A 13,827-nucleotide genomic window follows, 5' to 3' on the forward strand; every position below is an offset into this window, starting at 1 on the left:
TGCACACTATCTTAGTACTGTATGCATTTCTGTCACATTTGTCCTCTTTCACCATCAAAGTAGATATATTGCCAATAAACTCAAGGGTTGTTGAGCTTTTTAGATAGATCAATGCTTTATTGTTTACAAGAGCAGGAGCTCTTACTCTAGATCCAATTTATTCATTACAAAGTATTACACAATATTATAACCCATTTAATACGATGTTAATCATATACTGCAATTAGGACTGATTCTAATATAACAGCATGAAAATAAGTTGATGCACTTACAATAAGTTGTTTGGACTGCAACATTCCCGATATTACAGATCACAATTTTTGGCATTGTGACGTGAAAACACCTTTCTGTGCCCTTGTTTGGGATTTCCACATGAGGTACAGTAATAGTAACATCAGGTAAGGCATAAAGATACAGTGTAGTTTCAATTTGTGTAAGCCCAACAGGTGTGGTATCCCAGAAACAGCATCTCTTTGGTATAAAAGTACCATGGACTTGCAATGAAGGGCATCACAAAACCCTCATCTAAATCAGGGTACGAGAACAAGACGCTGCATCTTACTGTTGAGAAAGGACATCTACTCTGAGGTAAGGTGCACTTATTTTTTTGTACATTCTGTTGATGATAGAAAAACGTAACATTTTAGGACAAAATTATTATTATAATCTTGAATGGACCGTTCTGGATGATAGATACGCTACACAACCAAAAGTATGTGGACATCTGCTTGTTGAACATCTCATTCCAAAATCATGGGAATTAATATGGAGTTGGTCCCCCCACTCTTACGTTTGACTTTATTTTTACAGGGACAGTGTACATTAATCAACGTTTTAGTAAAAGTGCCCATTTTAGCCCGCCGGCGAATTTAACCGCAGTCCTTGGGCAGGTTATTAAAAACAATTACAACATCAATACAGACGAACAATGAGCAGTGAGCACATGCAGAGCAACACAGGACAAGCAACATGTAACATGCAGACAAAGCAACATAGGACAAGAAACACGTAGAATGCAGACAGAGCAATAGCACCAAAAGCAACAAAACCAAATACATTAAAGCAACAAAGTATTCCCACACCTCACAAGCTATAGACAACATGGAAAGCGGCAGTACACAGCTGGTCTGATCCTGCCCCGGAGCTCTACGGACAATTCCTTCGACCTCATGGCTTGGCTTGGTTTTTGCTCTGATATGCACTGTCAACTGTGGGACATTATATAGATAGGTGTGCACCTTTCCAAATCATGTCCAATCAATTGAATTTACCACAGGTGGACTCCAATCAAGTTGTAGAAACATCTCAAAGATGATCACTGGAAACAGGATGCACCTAAGCTCAATTTTGAGTCTCATAGCAAAGCGTCTGAATACTTATGTAAATGCAACATTTCAGTTTTCAATTATTTATAAATTAGCAACAATTTTTAAAAACCAGTTTTTTCTTTGTCATTATGGGGTATTTTGTGTAATCCATTTTAGAATAAGGCTGTAATGTAACAAAATGTGGAAAAAGTAAATGGGTCTGAATACTTTCTGAATGCACTGTATCGTGTATCAGTGTATCTTATTAAAATGATGTCTAAATACACCTATATTTCTCTTATTCCAGGGATCATGTGTTGGATAAGAGTTGCTGTCATCTGTGTTCTGATAAGCCTGGTGAAGGCTCAGAAAGAGTGCTTTAAACATGTTGTATGGAGCGATCTACTGCACAGCTTAAACATCTTGGTAAATATCCTACACAATGCGCAAATATAATATACAATGACACATTTTAAAAATCATACATAACCTTTCCACAAAACATTTTTTGATTTCCTTTCCACATCCATGTGACAATATGCTATGTTCTGTACATCTCATCAGTGCAAAGACATCTCCCATGAGTGTGGGCATCACCACGATAAGGCCAGTCTCTGTGATCCTCAACTGATGCTCAGTCAGGTAAGAGAAACAGGTTGACATAGTCATCAAATAGTCCATCACTTTCCATGCATATCATTTTGACCTCTGTAATAAAATATGGGATCACTTAAATTCACCTGCTCCCTAGATGCCTATTAGTCTGAATCCAACTTCAATTGCTAGGTTTTATCATTGTTGTGAGCAATTGCGTTTGGATCCAGATTGATGTGTTTGATAGCCTGCTAACATAATTAAATCAGGGAGATACAGAGTTTGAAGTGCTTCTCTCTATTTTCAACAGGTGGAACACAAAGAAGTAGTTCTGGCTGACATCATGAAGAAGGCTGTGACCATGTATCAGACAAGCCCTCACTCTCACAACTTCAGGGAACAATTGGCCATGTCGCAACATAGGCTAACATCTTGTGTGAGTGACTACAACAAGCTTTTGCCTGTATTGCTAAGATCATATTCACATTTTAGTTTTCCACGTGTTTTTTTATTTACTTATAACTCATATTTATTCTGACCATAGGCAGTGGCACAACTCCATTCAAAAGCTGACTATGAGCCAGTGACTACATGCTTTAACAAACTGGAGAATTTCCTCCATCACAAAAAGGTCAGTGTCACAATAGTACAAGTGCTATGATGGTGTTGTATAGACTGAATGTGATGTGATGACAACGTGCAGTAAGCTGATTATAAAGTGTTATATCTTATTCAGGCTCATCTACAGTGTGCTTGGGGGATTATCCACATCACAGTCAGAGAAATCCTTCAGAGATTTGAGAAACGCACCGTCAGAGGACTACAACAAAGAAGATGATTGAATCATTTTGTTCATTACAGCAACATTGAAAAAAAATTGCTTTGTATTTTAATGAATTTGTATTGTTTTATTGGGGGAAATACATGTGTTAGGGCCTGTTTATGAAATAAAAATACGTGGATTTAAATGTTGGAGGTTGGCAATCGTTGATTGTAGTGTGTTATGAAACTGTACCTTTTATGTTCTTTAATATCCTTGTTAGTTTGTGCATTGGGCCACCAGATGGCGACAATTCATATTGAACAAACATCCCACTAGAGGGTGCAAATATCTTGCCAAATTTATCACATATATTTTATTATAGTGGCATGAATGTTGTCTTACTTTATAAAGAATAATATACAATATCAGAACGGCAGTTTAAACTGGTCAGTGTGGAAATACGAGGCTTCATTCCAAACTGCAAAGCCATGCTGATGGACTGCATCACATAGATCTACCTTTCTATGACGGGTTTGGGGTCACCACTACAAATAAATAACACACGAACGCACACGCACGCACGCACATGCAAGCACGCACACACACACACAAACTAGGTAGAGATAATGTGAGAGAAAGTAAGATAGTGTTCCCGCTTTAAAAAGTAAATGAGGATCAATGTACTGCTCCATATTCCCTATAAACGTGAATTTACCCACACACACACACGATACAGAGGGAGAGAGAGAGAGAGAAAGAGTGGCTCCCAAGTGGTGCAGCCAGGAAGTGTTTCCTCTCTACACCCACACAAACAGCTCACAAGTGCTTGTAGTACCAGTTGCAGTTTGACAAAATAGTCACACATCATTTTAGGAGAAAGGAAACTTACTGAGATAATTGCACACTATATTAGTACTGTATGCATTTTTGTGTCACATTTGACTTCTTTCACCATCAAAGTAGATATATTGCTAATAAACTCAGGGGTTATGGATTTTTTAAAATTTGTTTAGATAGATCAATACTTTGTTTATTATTGTATAGCAGTATCAAAGTCCCTTGAAGAATACACTGATTTGTGTAAGCCCAACAGGTGTGGTATCCCAGAAACATCTATTTGGTATAAAAGTACCATGGACTTGCAATGAAGGGCATCACAAAACCCTCATCTAAATCAGGGTACGAGAACAAGACGCTGCATCTTACTGTTGAGAAAGGACATCTACTCTGAGATAAAGTTCACTTATTTTTTTTGTGCATTCTGTTGATAGAAAAACATAACATTTAAGGACAAAAATATTATAATCTTGAATGGATCTGACCATTCTGGATGATCGATACACTACACAACCAAAAGTATGCCTGCTCGTTGAACATCTCATTCGAAATTATGGGCATTAATATGGAGTTGGTCCTCCCACTCTTAAGTTTGACTTTGAGTTTATTTTTTAATCAACATTTTAGTAAAAGTGCCCATTTTAGCCAGCTGGCGAATTTTCAAACGCAGTCCTTGTGCAGGTTATTAAAAACAATTACAGCAACAATACAGACAAACAATGAGCAGTGAGCACATGCAGAGCAACATAGGACAAGAAACACGTAGCATGCAGACAGAGCAATTGTCACGGGTGTCGTAGGGATCGGACCAAAACGCAGCGGGAACGTGTAAACTCATCTTCTTATTTTATTAAAGAAGGAAAACGTATGCAAAAACAACAAACGCCACTAAACAGTCCTGTCAGGTGGACGAACACAAAACAGGAAACAACTACCCACAAATACCATAGAAAAAAACACCCCTCTTAAATAGGACCTTCAATTAGAAGCAATGAGGAGCAGCTGCTTCCAATTGAAGGTCAACCCAATAAACACCACATAGAAATAGACATACTAGAACTAACATATTGCTAAGATCATATTCACATTTTAGTTTTCCACGTGTTTTTTTATTTACTTATAACTCATATTTATTCTGACCATAGGCAGTGGCACAACTCCATTCAAATGCTGACCATGAGCCAGTGACTACATGCTTTAACAAACTGGAGAATTTCCTCCATCACAAAAAGGTCAGTGTCAAAATATTACAAGTGATACGATGGTTTATAGACTGAATGCAATATGTGATGACAACGTGCAGTAAATGACAAATTAAGCTGATTATAAAGTGTTATATCTTATTCAGGCTCATCTACAGTGTGCTTGGGAAATTTTTACACATCACAGTCAGAGAAATCCGTTAGAGACTTGAGAACCACACCGTCAGAGGACTACGACGAAGAAGATGATTGAATCATTTTGTTCATTACAGCTACATTGAAAAAAGATTGCTTGTATTTGAATGAATCTGTATTGTTTTATTGGGGGGAAATACATGCGTTAGGGCCTATTTATCAAATAAAAATTCATGGATTTAAATGTTGGAGGTAGGCAATCATTTATTGGAGTTTGTTAATTAAGAAACTGTAACTTTTATGTTCTTTGATATCGTTGTTAGTTTGTGCATTGGGCCACCAGATGGCGACAATGCATATTGAACAAACATCCCACTAGAGGGTGCAAATATTTTGCCAAATTTATCACATATATTTTATTATAGTGGCATGAATGTTGTCTTACTTGATAAAGAATAATATTCAACATCAGAATGGCAGTTTAAACTGGTCAGTGTGGAAATACGAGGCTTAATTCCAAACTGCAAAGCCACGCTGATGGACTGCATCACATAGATCTACCTTTCTATGACGGGTTTGGGGGCACCACTGCAAATAAATAACACACACACACACACACACACACACACACACACACACACACACACACACACACAGACACACACACACGATACAGAGGGAGAGAGACAGAGAGAGATAGAGAGAGTCAGGCAAACTGAATGTAAATACCAGTGGTACCTTTTAAATATGAAAGCATCTCAGGTATCTGCAGAGTAGGTAGATTTTTTTGCACAACAGTTTAGAGTTTTCAATAATATAGATCCTATACAATGCACCGAACTCATGAAGTGGCCTGGTCAGTCTTTATGCATTCAATGTTAGCAGCCATTAAAATGTGATTAGGCCTATTCAATGTACTGCCACCAACAGTAGTTTACAGTCAGGTTGGCCTACTCGTGTATTGCTCATAGGTACCTCCCATTTCATCACCTAATCTGCCCACCCACAAGTCTCCGATTGGTCCAAACACGGAAAGTCTACGTGAAGCGAAAGTTCATTTGCTGACGATTATGTCAATTTATCGCCAACTTGTACTCTATGCAAATCGCTTACTAGCGTACATGCGGAACAGACTGTGGGAGAATAGCGGGCACGGGAAGGGAGAAAGGAAAGGAAAGGGGGCGGACTGCAATTTTAGCCCTCCATCAACGGCACAATTTATACTGTTTTAAATATAACTGTACAACTACCAATTTATTCATAAGAAGAAGTGAAAGCCCCCAAAATGGCACAGCCAGACAACCAAAGCAAGAGATTCTTTGAGAGTCTGTCGGGAGCAGGGAAATCCATCGCAGTGCTGACTAGCGGAGGGGATGCTCAAGGTACTGTGACAGATGACAGCGCAAGAGAATGTATCCTATGACATTGTATCAGTGGAGAGGCCCGCAAAGGGCGAAAAGCACCAATTTGAACTGAAAAGAAACACATTGTTACATTGTATATTGAATCAACTAGCCTTGATAAAATGTTTCAATAAAAATAGCAATTCTTTGAAGTAATGTTACAGTAGCAGATATCACCGGCGCATTTAGCATTTTGGTGGTTAGCTAGCTCTGATTACCCACATATGGAGCATTTTCTCACCACTAGGCTAGCTGCAGGCTCCCGTCAAGGTGAAACACAAATGCCGACATAGCCAAATAGCTCGACGTCTATTCGATTATTAGGCCAATCATCTGATTTGTATTGATTTTACACAACATTAACAAAACCGATGACACCGGTCGAAGTGTGGAGAGAGGAGAGGTGATTTCATTTTCGAATTCTTGCCACTGCATTGCGGAGTTTCGTTCTGTTCGTGTGATCACGTATTGTAGCATTTGTCCTTTAATAATACTGGTATGTTTCATAGTAATATGCTACATTATAACATCGGGTTGATAAAGGAATTAGTGAGGATGAATGTTCACGACGACTCCTCCCAACCAGGAAGTCACTAAAAACGATAGTGTTCATGCTGCTATTTTCATCATTTTGAAATGTAATACATGTCTGTCTCTGAAAAGCAGACGTTCACTATTATGATTCTTATGAACGAGAATGTCATTGAAATAAGTTATGGGACTGCGATAAGCTTCAGGGATGCCCTAGCCTGTGTGTTGCCTACGTGAGGAGCTGCAGGCATCATAGCAGGCTGCGTCAGAGGAAACCCATTGTCATATGCTCTGTCTACTGTCACTTTATGAATGTGACTTGTGTCTTAGTCAAAATAGGGCCATACCAGCTGTACTTTAATTATTTCAGCAAGTGTACATGCTTTTCAAAAAAAGAATAAGCAGCAATATTGACTTAGGTTTCCAACCATGGTTCATATCTATATTCCACATGGTCAATCACATTGCACTGCAGTATCTATTTGAAATGCACCTGCCCACACACCCCTACAATGATGACCAAATGCTCTTACCCACTCCAGGATACTACATGATGGTCATCACTGTAAAAATTGTCCCTGTAAATGTACAGCATTATACTGGCGGCAGAGTTGCCAGTTAAATACTGTAGTTTTGCTCTACAGCAGGGTTGCTGTAAAATATTTTACAATAAGAAAAACATGATGTTTTATACAATACAGCACTATCTATCTATCTATACAGTATATACCAAATATGTATGAACCACTTCTACATCTAGAAACCTTAACAACGACTTCCAAAACAGACCAAGGACATGGCAAATACTCAACCATTCAAGGTTTGAGACTTGCTGCCACTCCAATCTGTCCACCTTTACACATTTAATTGTTGGGGCACTACTACCACATATCAGTGACATTGGTAGCCTCTTACAAGGCATGCCTCAAAATATGTCAATGAGCCAGAAACAACAATACCATGCACTCACTATTGGTCAAAAGGTTTTTGGCACTCCAAAACTATGGTAAGGTACTGTATTCTGTGGGGTGGAATTACAGTACCATTTGAAATACAGTACTTCTTTAAAGGAACCTACTGTTAAACCAATGTTTCATTGGAATTTACAGTATGATTTACAATTTATGCCTAAAATCACCCAGACTGCATGGGATTTACGGTAATTTACTGTAAATAATTAATATGGTACGTTGCTGTTAGTTTTATTGTATAATAAGGTAAAAACAATAATATGTTCAAATAGTGTAGAAAGAAAAAAATGATGCGCCGGTAATATGGGTAATATCTTTTTAGGGAACTGGTCTGTCTGCCCACTATAAAGGATCAAAACTGGCAGAGGAATAAAGATAGCATAAATAGGAAAGTATACCAGTTTCATTTGAGGCCCAGGATGTTGACAACTGTGCCATACAGATTGCAAAATAGTTGGGAAGAGTTTTTTGATGTACCGATTCCATGGTACAGGGTGTGTGAGTTGATATATAAAACAACGCAAGATTCAAGACTTCGTGCTTTTCAGCTAAAATTATTATATAGAACTCTTGCCACCAACAAAATGTTGAATATTTGGGGAATAAAATCATCGAAGCTCTGCAGATTTTGTTGTGATGATACAGAATCAATAGACCATTTATTTTGGTATTGCCCTCAGGTAGCCTGTTTCTGGTCTCAGGTTCAGGAATGACTGAAAATGCTTAACATTGATCTAAAATTGACCCTAGAAATAGTACTGTTAGGAGATCTGGAGAGACCGGGTCAGTCAATTACTAATATACTAATATTCTTAGTAAAAGTATTTATATTCAACTCACAATCTGTGGATTCTATTCGATTAGATACATTGAAATTGTACGTTAAACATCACAGCATAGTTGAAAGATATGAGTTGCGTAGAAACCCGAAGTGGGTGGCCAACAGAGACAGATGGGATGGGCTGAGGGAAGCTGAGGGTTGGGATGTGGAATTGGAGACAAGTGGGAGTGGAGTTGCTGTGTGGGAGATAGAATGATGGTCAAAGATGAAAGTAAAAAAAAAAAGTCAAAATAAAACATAATAAAAAGTACATTTGAATGACACTGATGCAACTAATGCCTGTTTGCCTGAGGCTGATGCCGTGTAGGTGTTTGTACTAGAGGTCGACTGATTATGATTTTTCAACGCCGATACGATACCGATTATTGGAGGCCCAACAAAGCCGATACGGATTAATCTGCCGATTTAAAAAATATATATATTTTAATTTTTTACATGTATTTATTTATTTGTAATAATGACAATTACAACAATACTGAATGAACACTTATTTTAACTTAATATAATACATCAATCAAATCAATTTAGTGTCAAATAAATAATGAAACATGTTCAATTTAAACCAAATTGAACATAAGGCAAAAACAAAGTGTTGGAGAAGAAAGCAAAAGTGCAATATGTGCCATGTAAAAAAAGCTAACGTTTAAGTTCCTTGCTCAGAACATGAGAACATATGAAAGCTGGTGGTTCCTTTTAACGTGAGTCTTCAATATTTCCAGGTAAGAAGTTTTAGGTTGAGGTCATTATAGGACTATTTCTCTCTATACGATTTGTATTTCATATACCTTAGAACATCCAATAGTCAAATAGGTAACAACTATTGGATGTTCTTATAGGCATTTTAGTATTGCCAGTGTAACAGTATAGCTTCCGTCCCTCTCCTCGCCCCTACCTGGGCTCGAACCAGGAACACATCGACAACAGCCACCCTCGAAGCATCGTTACCCATCGCTCCACAAAAGCCGCGGCCCTTGCAGAGCAAGAGGAACAACTACTCCAAGTCTCAGAGCGAGTGACGTTTGAAACGCTATTAGCGCGCACCCCGCTAACTAGCTAGCCATTTCACATCGGTTAATCTCGGGAGTTGATAGGCTTGAAGTCATAAACAGCGCAATGCTTGAAGCATTGCGAAGGGCTGCTGGCAAACGCATGAAAGTGCTGTTTGAATGAATGCTTATGAGCCTGCTGCTGCCTACCATCGCTCAGTCAGACTGCTCTATCAAATCAGAGACTTAATTATAACATAATAACACACAGAAATACGAGCCTTTGGTCATTAATATGGTTGAATCCGGAAACTGTCATTTCGAAAACAAAACGTTTATTCTTTCAGTGAAATACGGAACCGTTCCGTATTTTATCTAATGGGTGGCATCCCTAAGTTTAAATATTGCTGTTACATTGTACAACCTTCAATGTTATGTCATAATTATGTACAATTCTGTCAAATTAATTACGGTCTTTGTTAGGAATAAATGGACTTCACACAGTTCGCAACGAGCCAGGCGGCCCAAACTGCTGCAAATACCCTGACTGCTTGCACGGAACGCAAGAGAAGTGACACAATTTCCCTAGTTATAAGAAATTCATGTTAGCAGGCCATATTAACTAAATATGCAGGTTTAAAAATATATACTTCTGTATTGATTTTAAAGAAAGGCATTGATGTTTATGGTTAGGTACACATTGGTGCAACGACAGTGCTAAATCATCACCCGTTTGGAGAAGTAGGCTGTGATTCGATGAGAAATTAACAGACACCACATTGATTATATGCAACGCAGGACACGCTAGATAAACTAGTAATATCATCAACCATGTGTAGTTAACTAGTGAATATGTGAAGCTTGATTTATTTTTATAAGTTTAATGCTAGCTAGCAACTTACCTTGGCTTCTTGCTGCCCTCGCGTAACAGGTAGTCAGCCTGCCATGCAGGCTCCTCGTGGAGTGCAAAGTAAGGCAGGTGGTTAGAGCGTTGGACTAGTAACCGGAAGGAGGCAAAAACGAATCCCCGAACTGACAAGGTAAAAATCTGTCGTTCTGCCCCTGAACAAGGCAGTTAACCCACCGTTCCTAGGCCGTCATTGAAAATAAGAATGTGTTCTTAACTGACTTGCCGTGTTAAATAAAGGTGTAAAAAAAAAACAACACGGCCATATCGGTGTCCAAAAATACCGATTTCCGATTGTTATGAAAACTTGAAATCGGCCCTAATTAACTCTCATTCAAATAAACACATACAAGAACACACACACATACATGTAATAGTGCCAGACATGCACACAAACATATACAGTTGGCTTTGCTGTTATGATTTTAGTTGTCAATTGATGTCCTTTGTTTGAAATTTATTTATTTTTATTATTTTTTTGCATTGTTGTTTGCGGTTTTCTTCTGTCTTTTCCTCTTTTCTCTTTAGTTCATTCTCTTGGTTGTTGGTGCATTGGGGGGTTCTTGGGGGTGGGGAATGGAATTAATTGTATTTTTATTTTTTATTTTTCTTCTTGGGGGACTGTGGGAGGGGTCTCGAATGGTTGAGGGACAGCTATTGGGGAACTGTGGGGGGGATCTTGGAGGGTTCGGGTTCACGTTTTTTGGCCTGGTGGTAGATTGGTCAACGTGCCCTTGAGCAGGGCATTGACTTTGGATGCTTCTGTGTGTCGCTCTGAATGGGAATCTGTTGGATGACTGGTATGATGTAGTCGTTGAGCGGCTTCACTGCAAGTATATCGTATGTTTCGAATATTCAATAAATAAAAAAATTGAATAAAAAAAATATATATTTTTAACCACTCTGGGGTATGTGGGATGCTAGCGTCCCACCTGCGGGACACACTCGCCAACAGCCAGTGAAATAGCAGGGCGCCAAATTCAAAACAACAAAAATCTCATAATTCAAATTTCTCAAACATACAACTATTATATCTCATTTTAAAGATACACTTCTCGTTAATCCAACCACACTGTCTGATTTCAAAAAGGCTTTACGGCGAAAGCGTAACATTAGATTATGTTAGGACAGCGCCTAGACAAGAAAAACCACACAGCCATTTTCCAAGCAAGGAGAGGCGTCACAAAAACCAGAAATACAGCTAAAATGAATCACTAACCTTTGATGATCTTCATCAGATGGCACTCATAGGACTTCATGTTACACAATACATGTATGTTTTGCTCGATAAAGTTCATATTTATATCCAAAAACCCCATTTTACATTGGCGTGTAATGTTCATAAATGTTTTGCCTCCCAAAACTTCCGGTGAATGAGCACATCAATTTACAGAAATACTCATCATAAACGTTGATAAAATATACAACTGTTATTCAAAGAATTATAGATACACTTCTCCTTAATGCAACCGCTGTGTCAGATTTCAAAAAAGCTTTACGGCGAAAGCAAACTTTGCAATAATCTGAGTACAGCGCTCAGACACCAAAAGAAGCCATACAGATACCCGCCATTTTGGTGTCAACAGAAGTCACAAATAACATTATAAATATTGACTTACCTTTGATGATCTTCATCGGAACACAGTCCCAGGAATCCCAGTTCCAGAATAAATGTTTGTTTTGTTCGATAAAGTTCATCTTTATGTCCAAATACCTCCATTTTGTTTGCGCGTTCAGTGGAGTAATTGAAATGCACTGTGCTCGCGCAGTTAGTTCAGACGAAAAGTCAAAAAAGTTATATTACAGTTCGTAGAAACATGTCAAACGATGTATAGAATCAATCTTTAGGATGTTTTTATCATAAATCTTCCATAATATTCCAACCAGACGATTCCTTTGTCTTCAGAAATGAAATGGAACACACCTAACTCTCACGGGAGCGTGCGAGATTGAGCTCATGTCATTTTCTCAGTCATCTGACTCCATATGCTCTTATTCTCTCCCCATTCACAGTAGAAGCATGAAACAACATTCTAAAGACTGTTGACATCTAGTGGAAGCCTTAGGAAATGCAAAATGACCCCATTGACACTGTGTATTACATAGACAATCACTTGAAAAACTACAAACCTCAGATTTCCACACTTCCTGGTTGGATATTTTCACAGGGTTTTGCCTGCCATATGAGTTCTGTTATACTCACAGACATCATTCAACCAGTTTTAGAAACTTCAGTGTCTTCCATCAGAATCTACTAATAATATGCATATCCTACCTTCTGGGCCTGAGTAGCAGGCAGTTTACTACGGGCACGCTTTTCATTCGGACGTCAAAATACCGACCCCTACCCCGATGAAGTTAACTGTTTGGGCAAGAAACAAGCCATTTGCTCTGTATTAATGGTGCAAACCTAACAGTCACGAATCTGCTCTTTATTCACAGTGGCTACTGTACCCAGAGGCTACGGTACAGCGAAGCCTAATCATTACAATTATTATCTGGGTGATTTGTTTTTTTCTTCATTTTATATTTTTTGCTAATAATCTGAGCTTTATGCGTCTCACCCGGCAGCATTAGATTTGTGGCTGAAACATAACATTTTCATCTACATTAGGCATACTGTAAAGAAATACAGAATTTCTGTTATTAATTCCAATTAATATCAGAATTTTGAGCATTTTACCCATAATGAATTTTACTGTGCATTCTACAGTGTTTTAATATTGAAATTAAAGAAAAGTCTTACAGTGCAGTCAAGATGCCTTTGACTCAGCCAGGAATGGCCAGGAGTACACTGATCGATCCCCTGTGGGTGGGAGGCTTTATAATGCCAAAGCAATGTTGTCTGCCTCACTGCGCTGCCGGGTTCACTGTAGCTGCAGGCCTTACTGCACAGCCTCTGTTATGCCCCAAACATAAGTCTTGGGCCTCAGAAAGTACAACTACTGTAGTACTCATCTGGAGGATCAGAGAGCATTCTGGCCTACTGAAAACCACAACAAGAATGTCAGCTTCAGAAAGAAGTCCCACTGGGCACAGATGCCAGTTCAACGTCAAGTTTTGATTTAAATTGGGTTGAGTTGTCAACTAATGTGAAATCAACAAACATTTCAAAATATCATTGGAGTTAGATTACATGTTGGCAGAAAAAAGAGAACAGTCCCGTACCGTACGTTGATGACTTTTTGCAAATCCGTTTTGGACATTGATTCAACGGCATCACATGACATTTTTTGTTGTTGAAATGACATGGAAACAACGTTGATTCAACCTGTTTGTGCCCAGTGGGATGAGTCCAACTGATGATCCCTTTATGATGATTATGGATGAAGAACTATGGATTTGTCATT

General features: G+C 38.5%; 1 protein-coding gene across 7 annotated transcripts in view; it reads left to right on the top strand.

Annotated features, from left to right (window-relative positions):
• Nucleotides 1–5,942: 5,942 nt before the first annotated feature.
• pfkpa (phosphofructokinase, platelet a) overlaps nt 5,943–13,827 on the top strand; it is a 36,692-nt gene continuing 28,807 nt past the window's right edge. For all 7 annotated transcript variants that reach the window (XM_014157460.2, XM_014157463.2, XM_014157459.2 and 4 more), the window contains exon 1: nt 5,943–6,220. In XM_014157460.2, coding sequence (XP_014012935.1) covers nt 6,124–6,220 — 97 coding nt within the window. In that variant the 5' untranslated portion in view covers nt 5,943–6,123. The remainder of the gene's footprint in view (nt 6,221–13,827) is intronic.

Source organism: Salmo salar, chromosome ssa19, assembly GCF_905237065.1.
Source record: "Salmo salar chromosome ssa19, Ssal_v3.1, whole genome shotgun sequence".
NCBI lineage: Eukaryota > Metazoa > Chordata > Actinopteri > Salmoniformes > Salmonidae > Salmo > Salmo salar.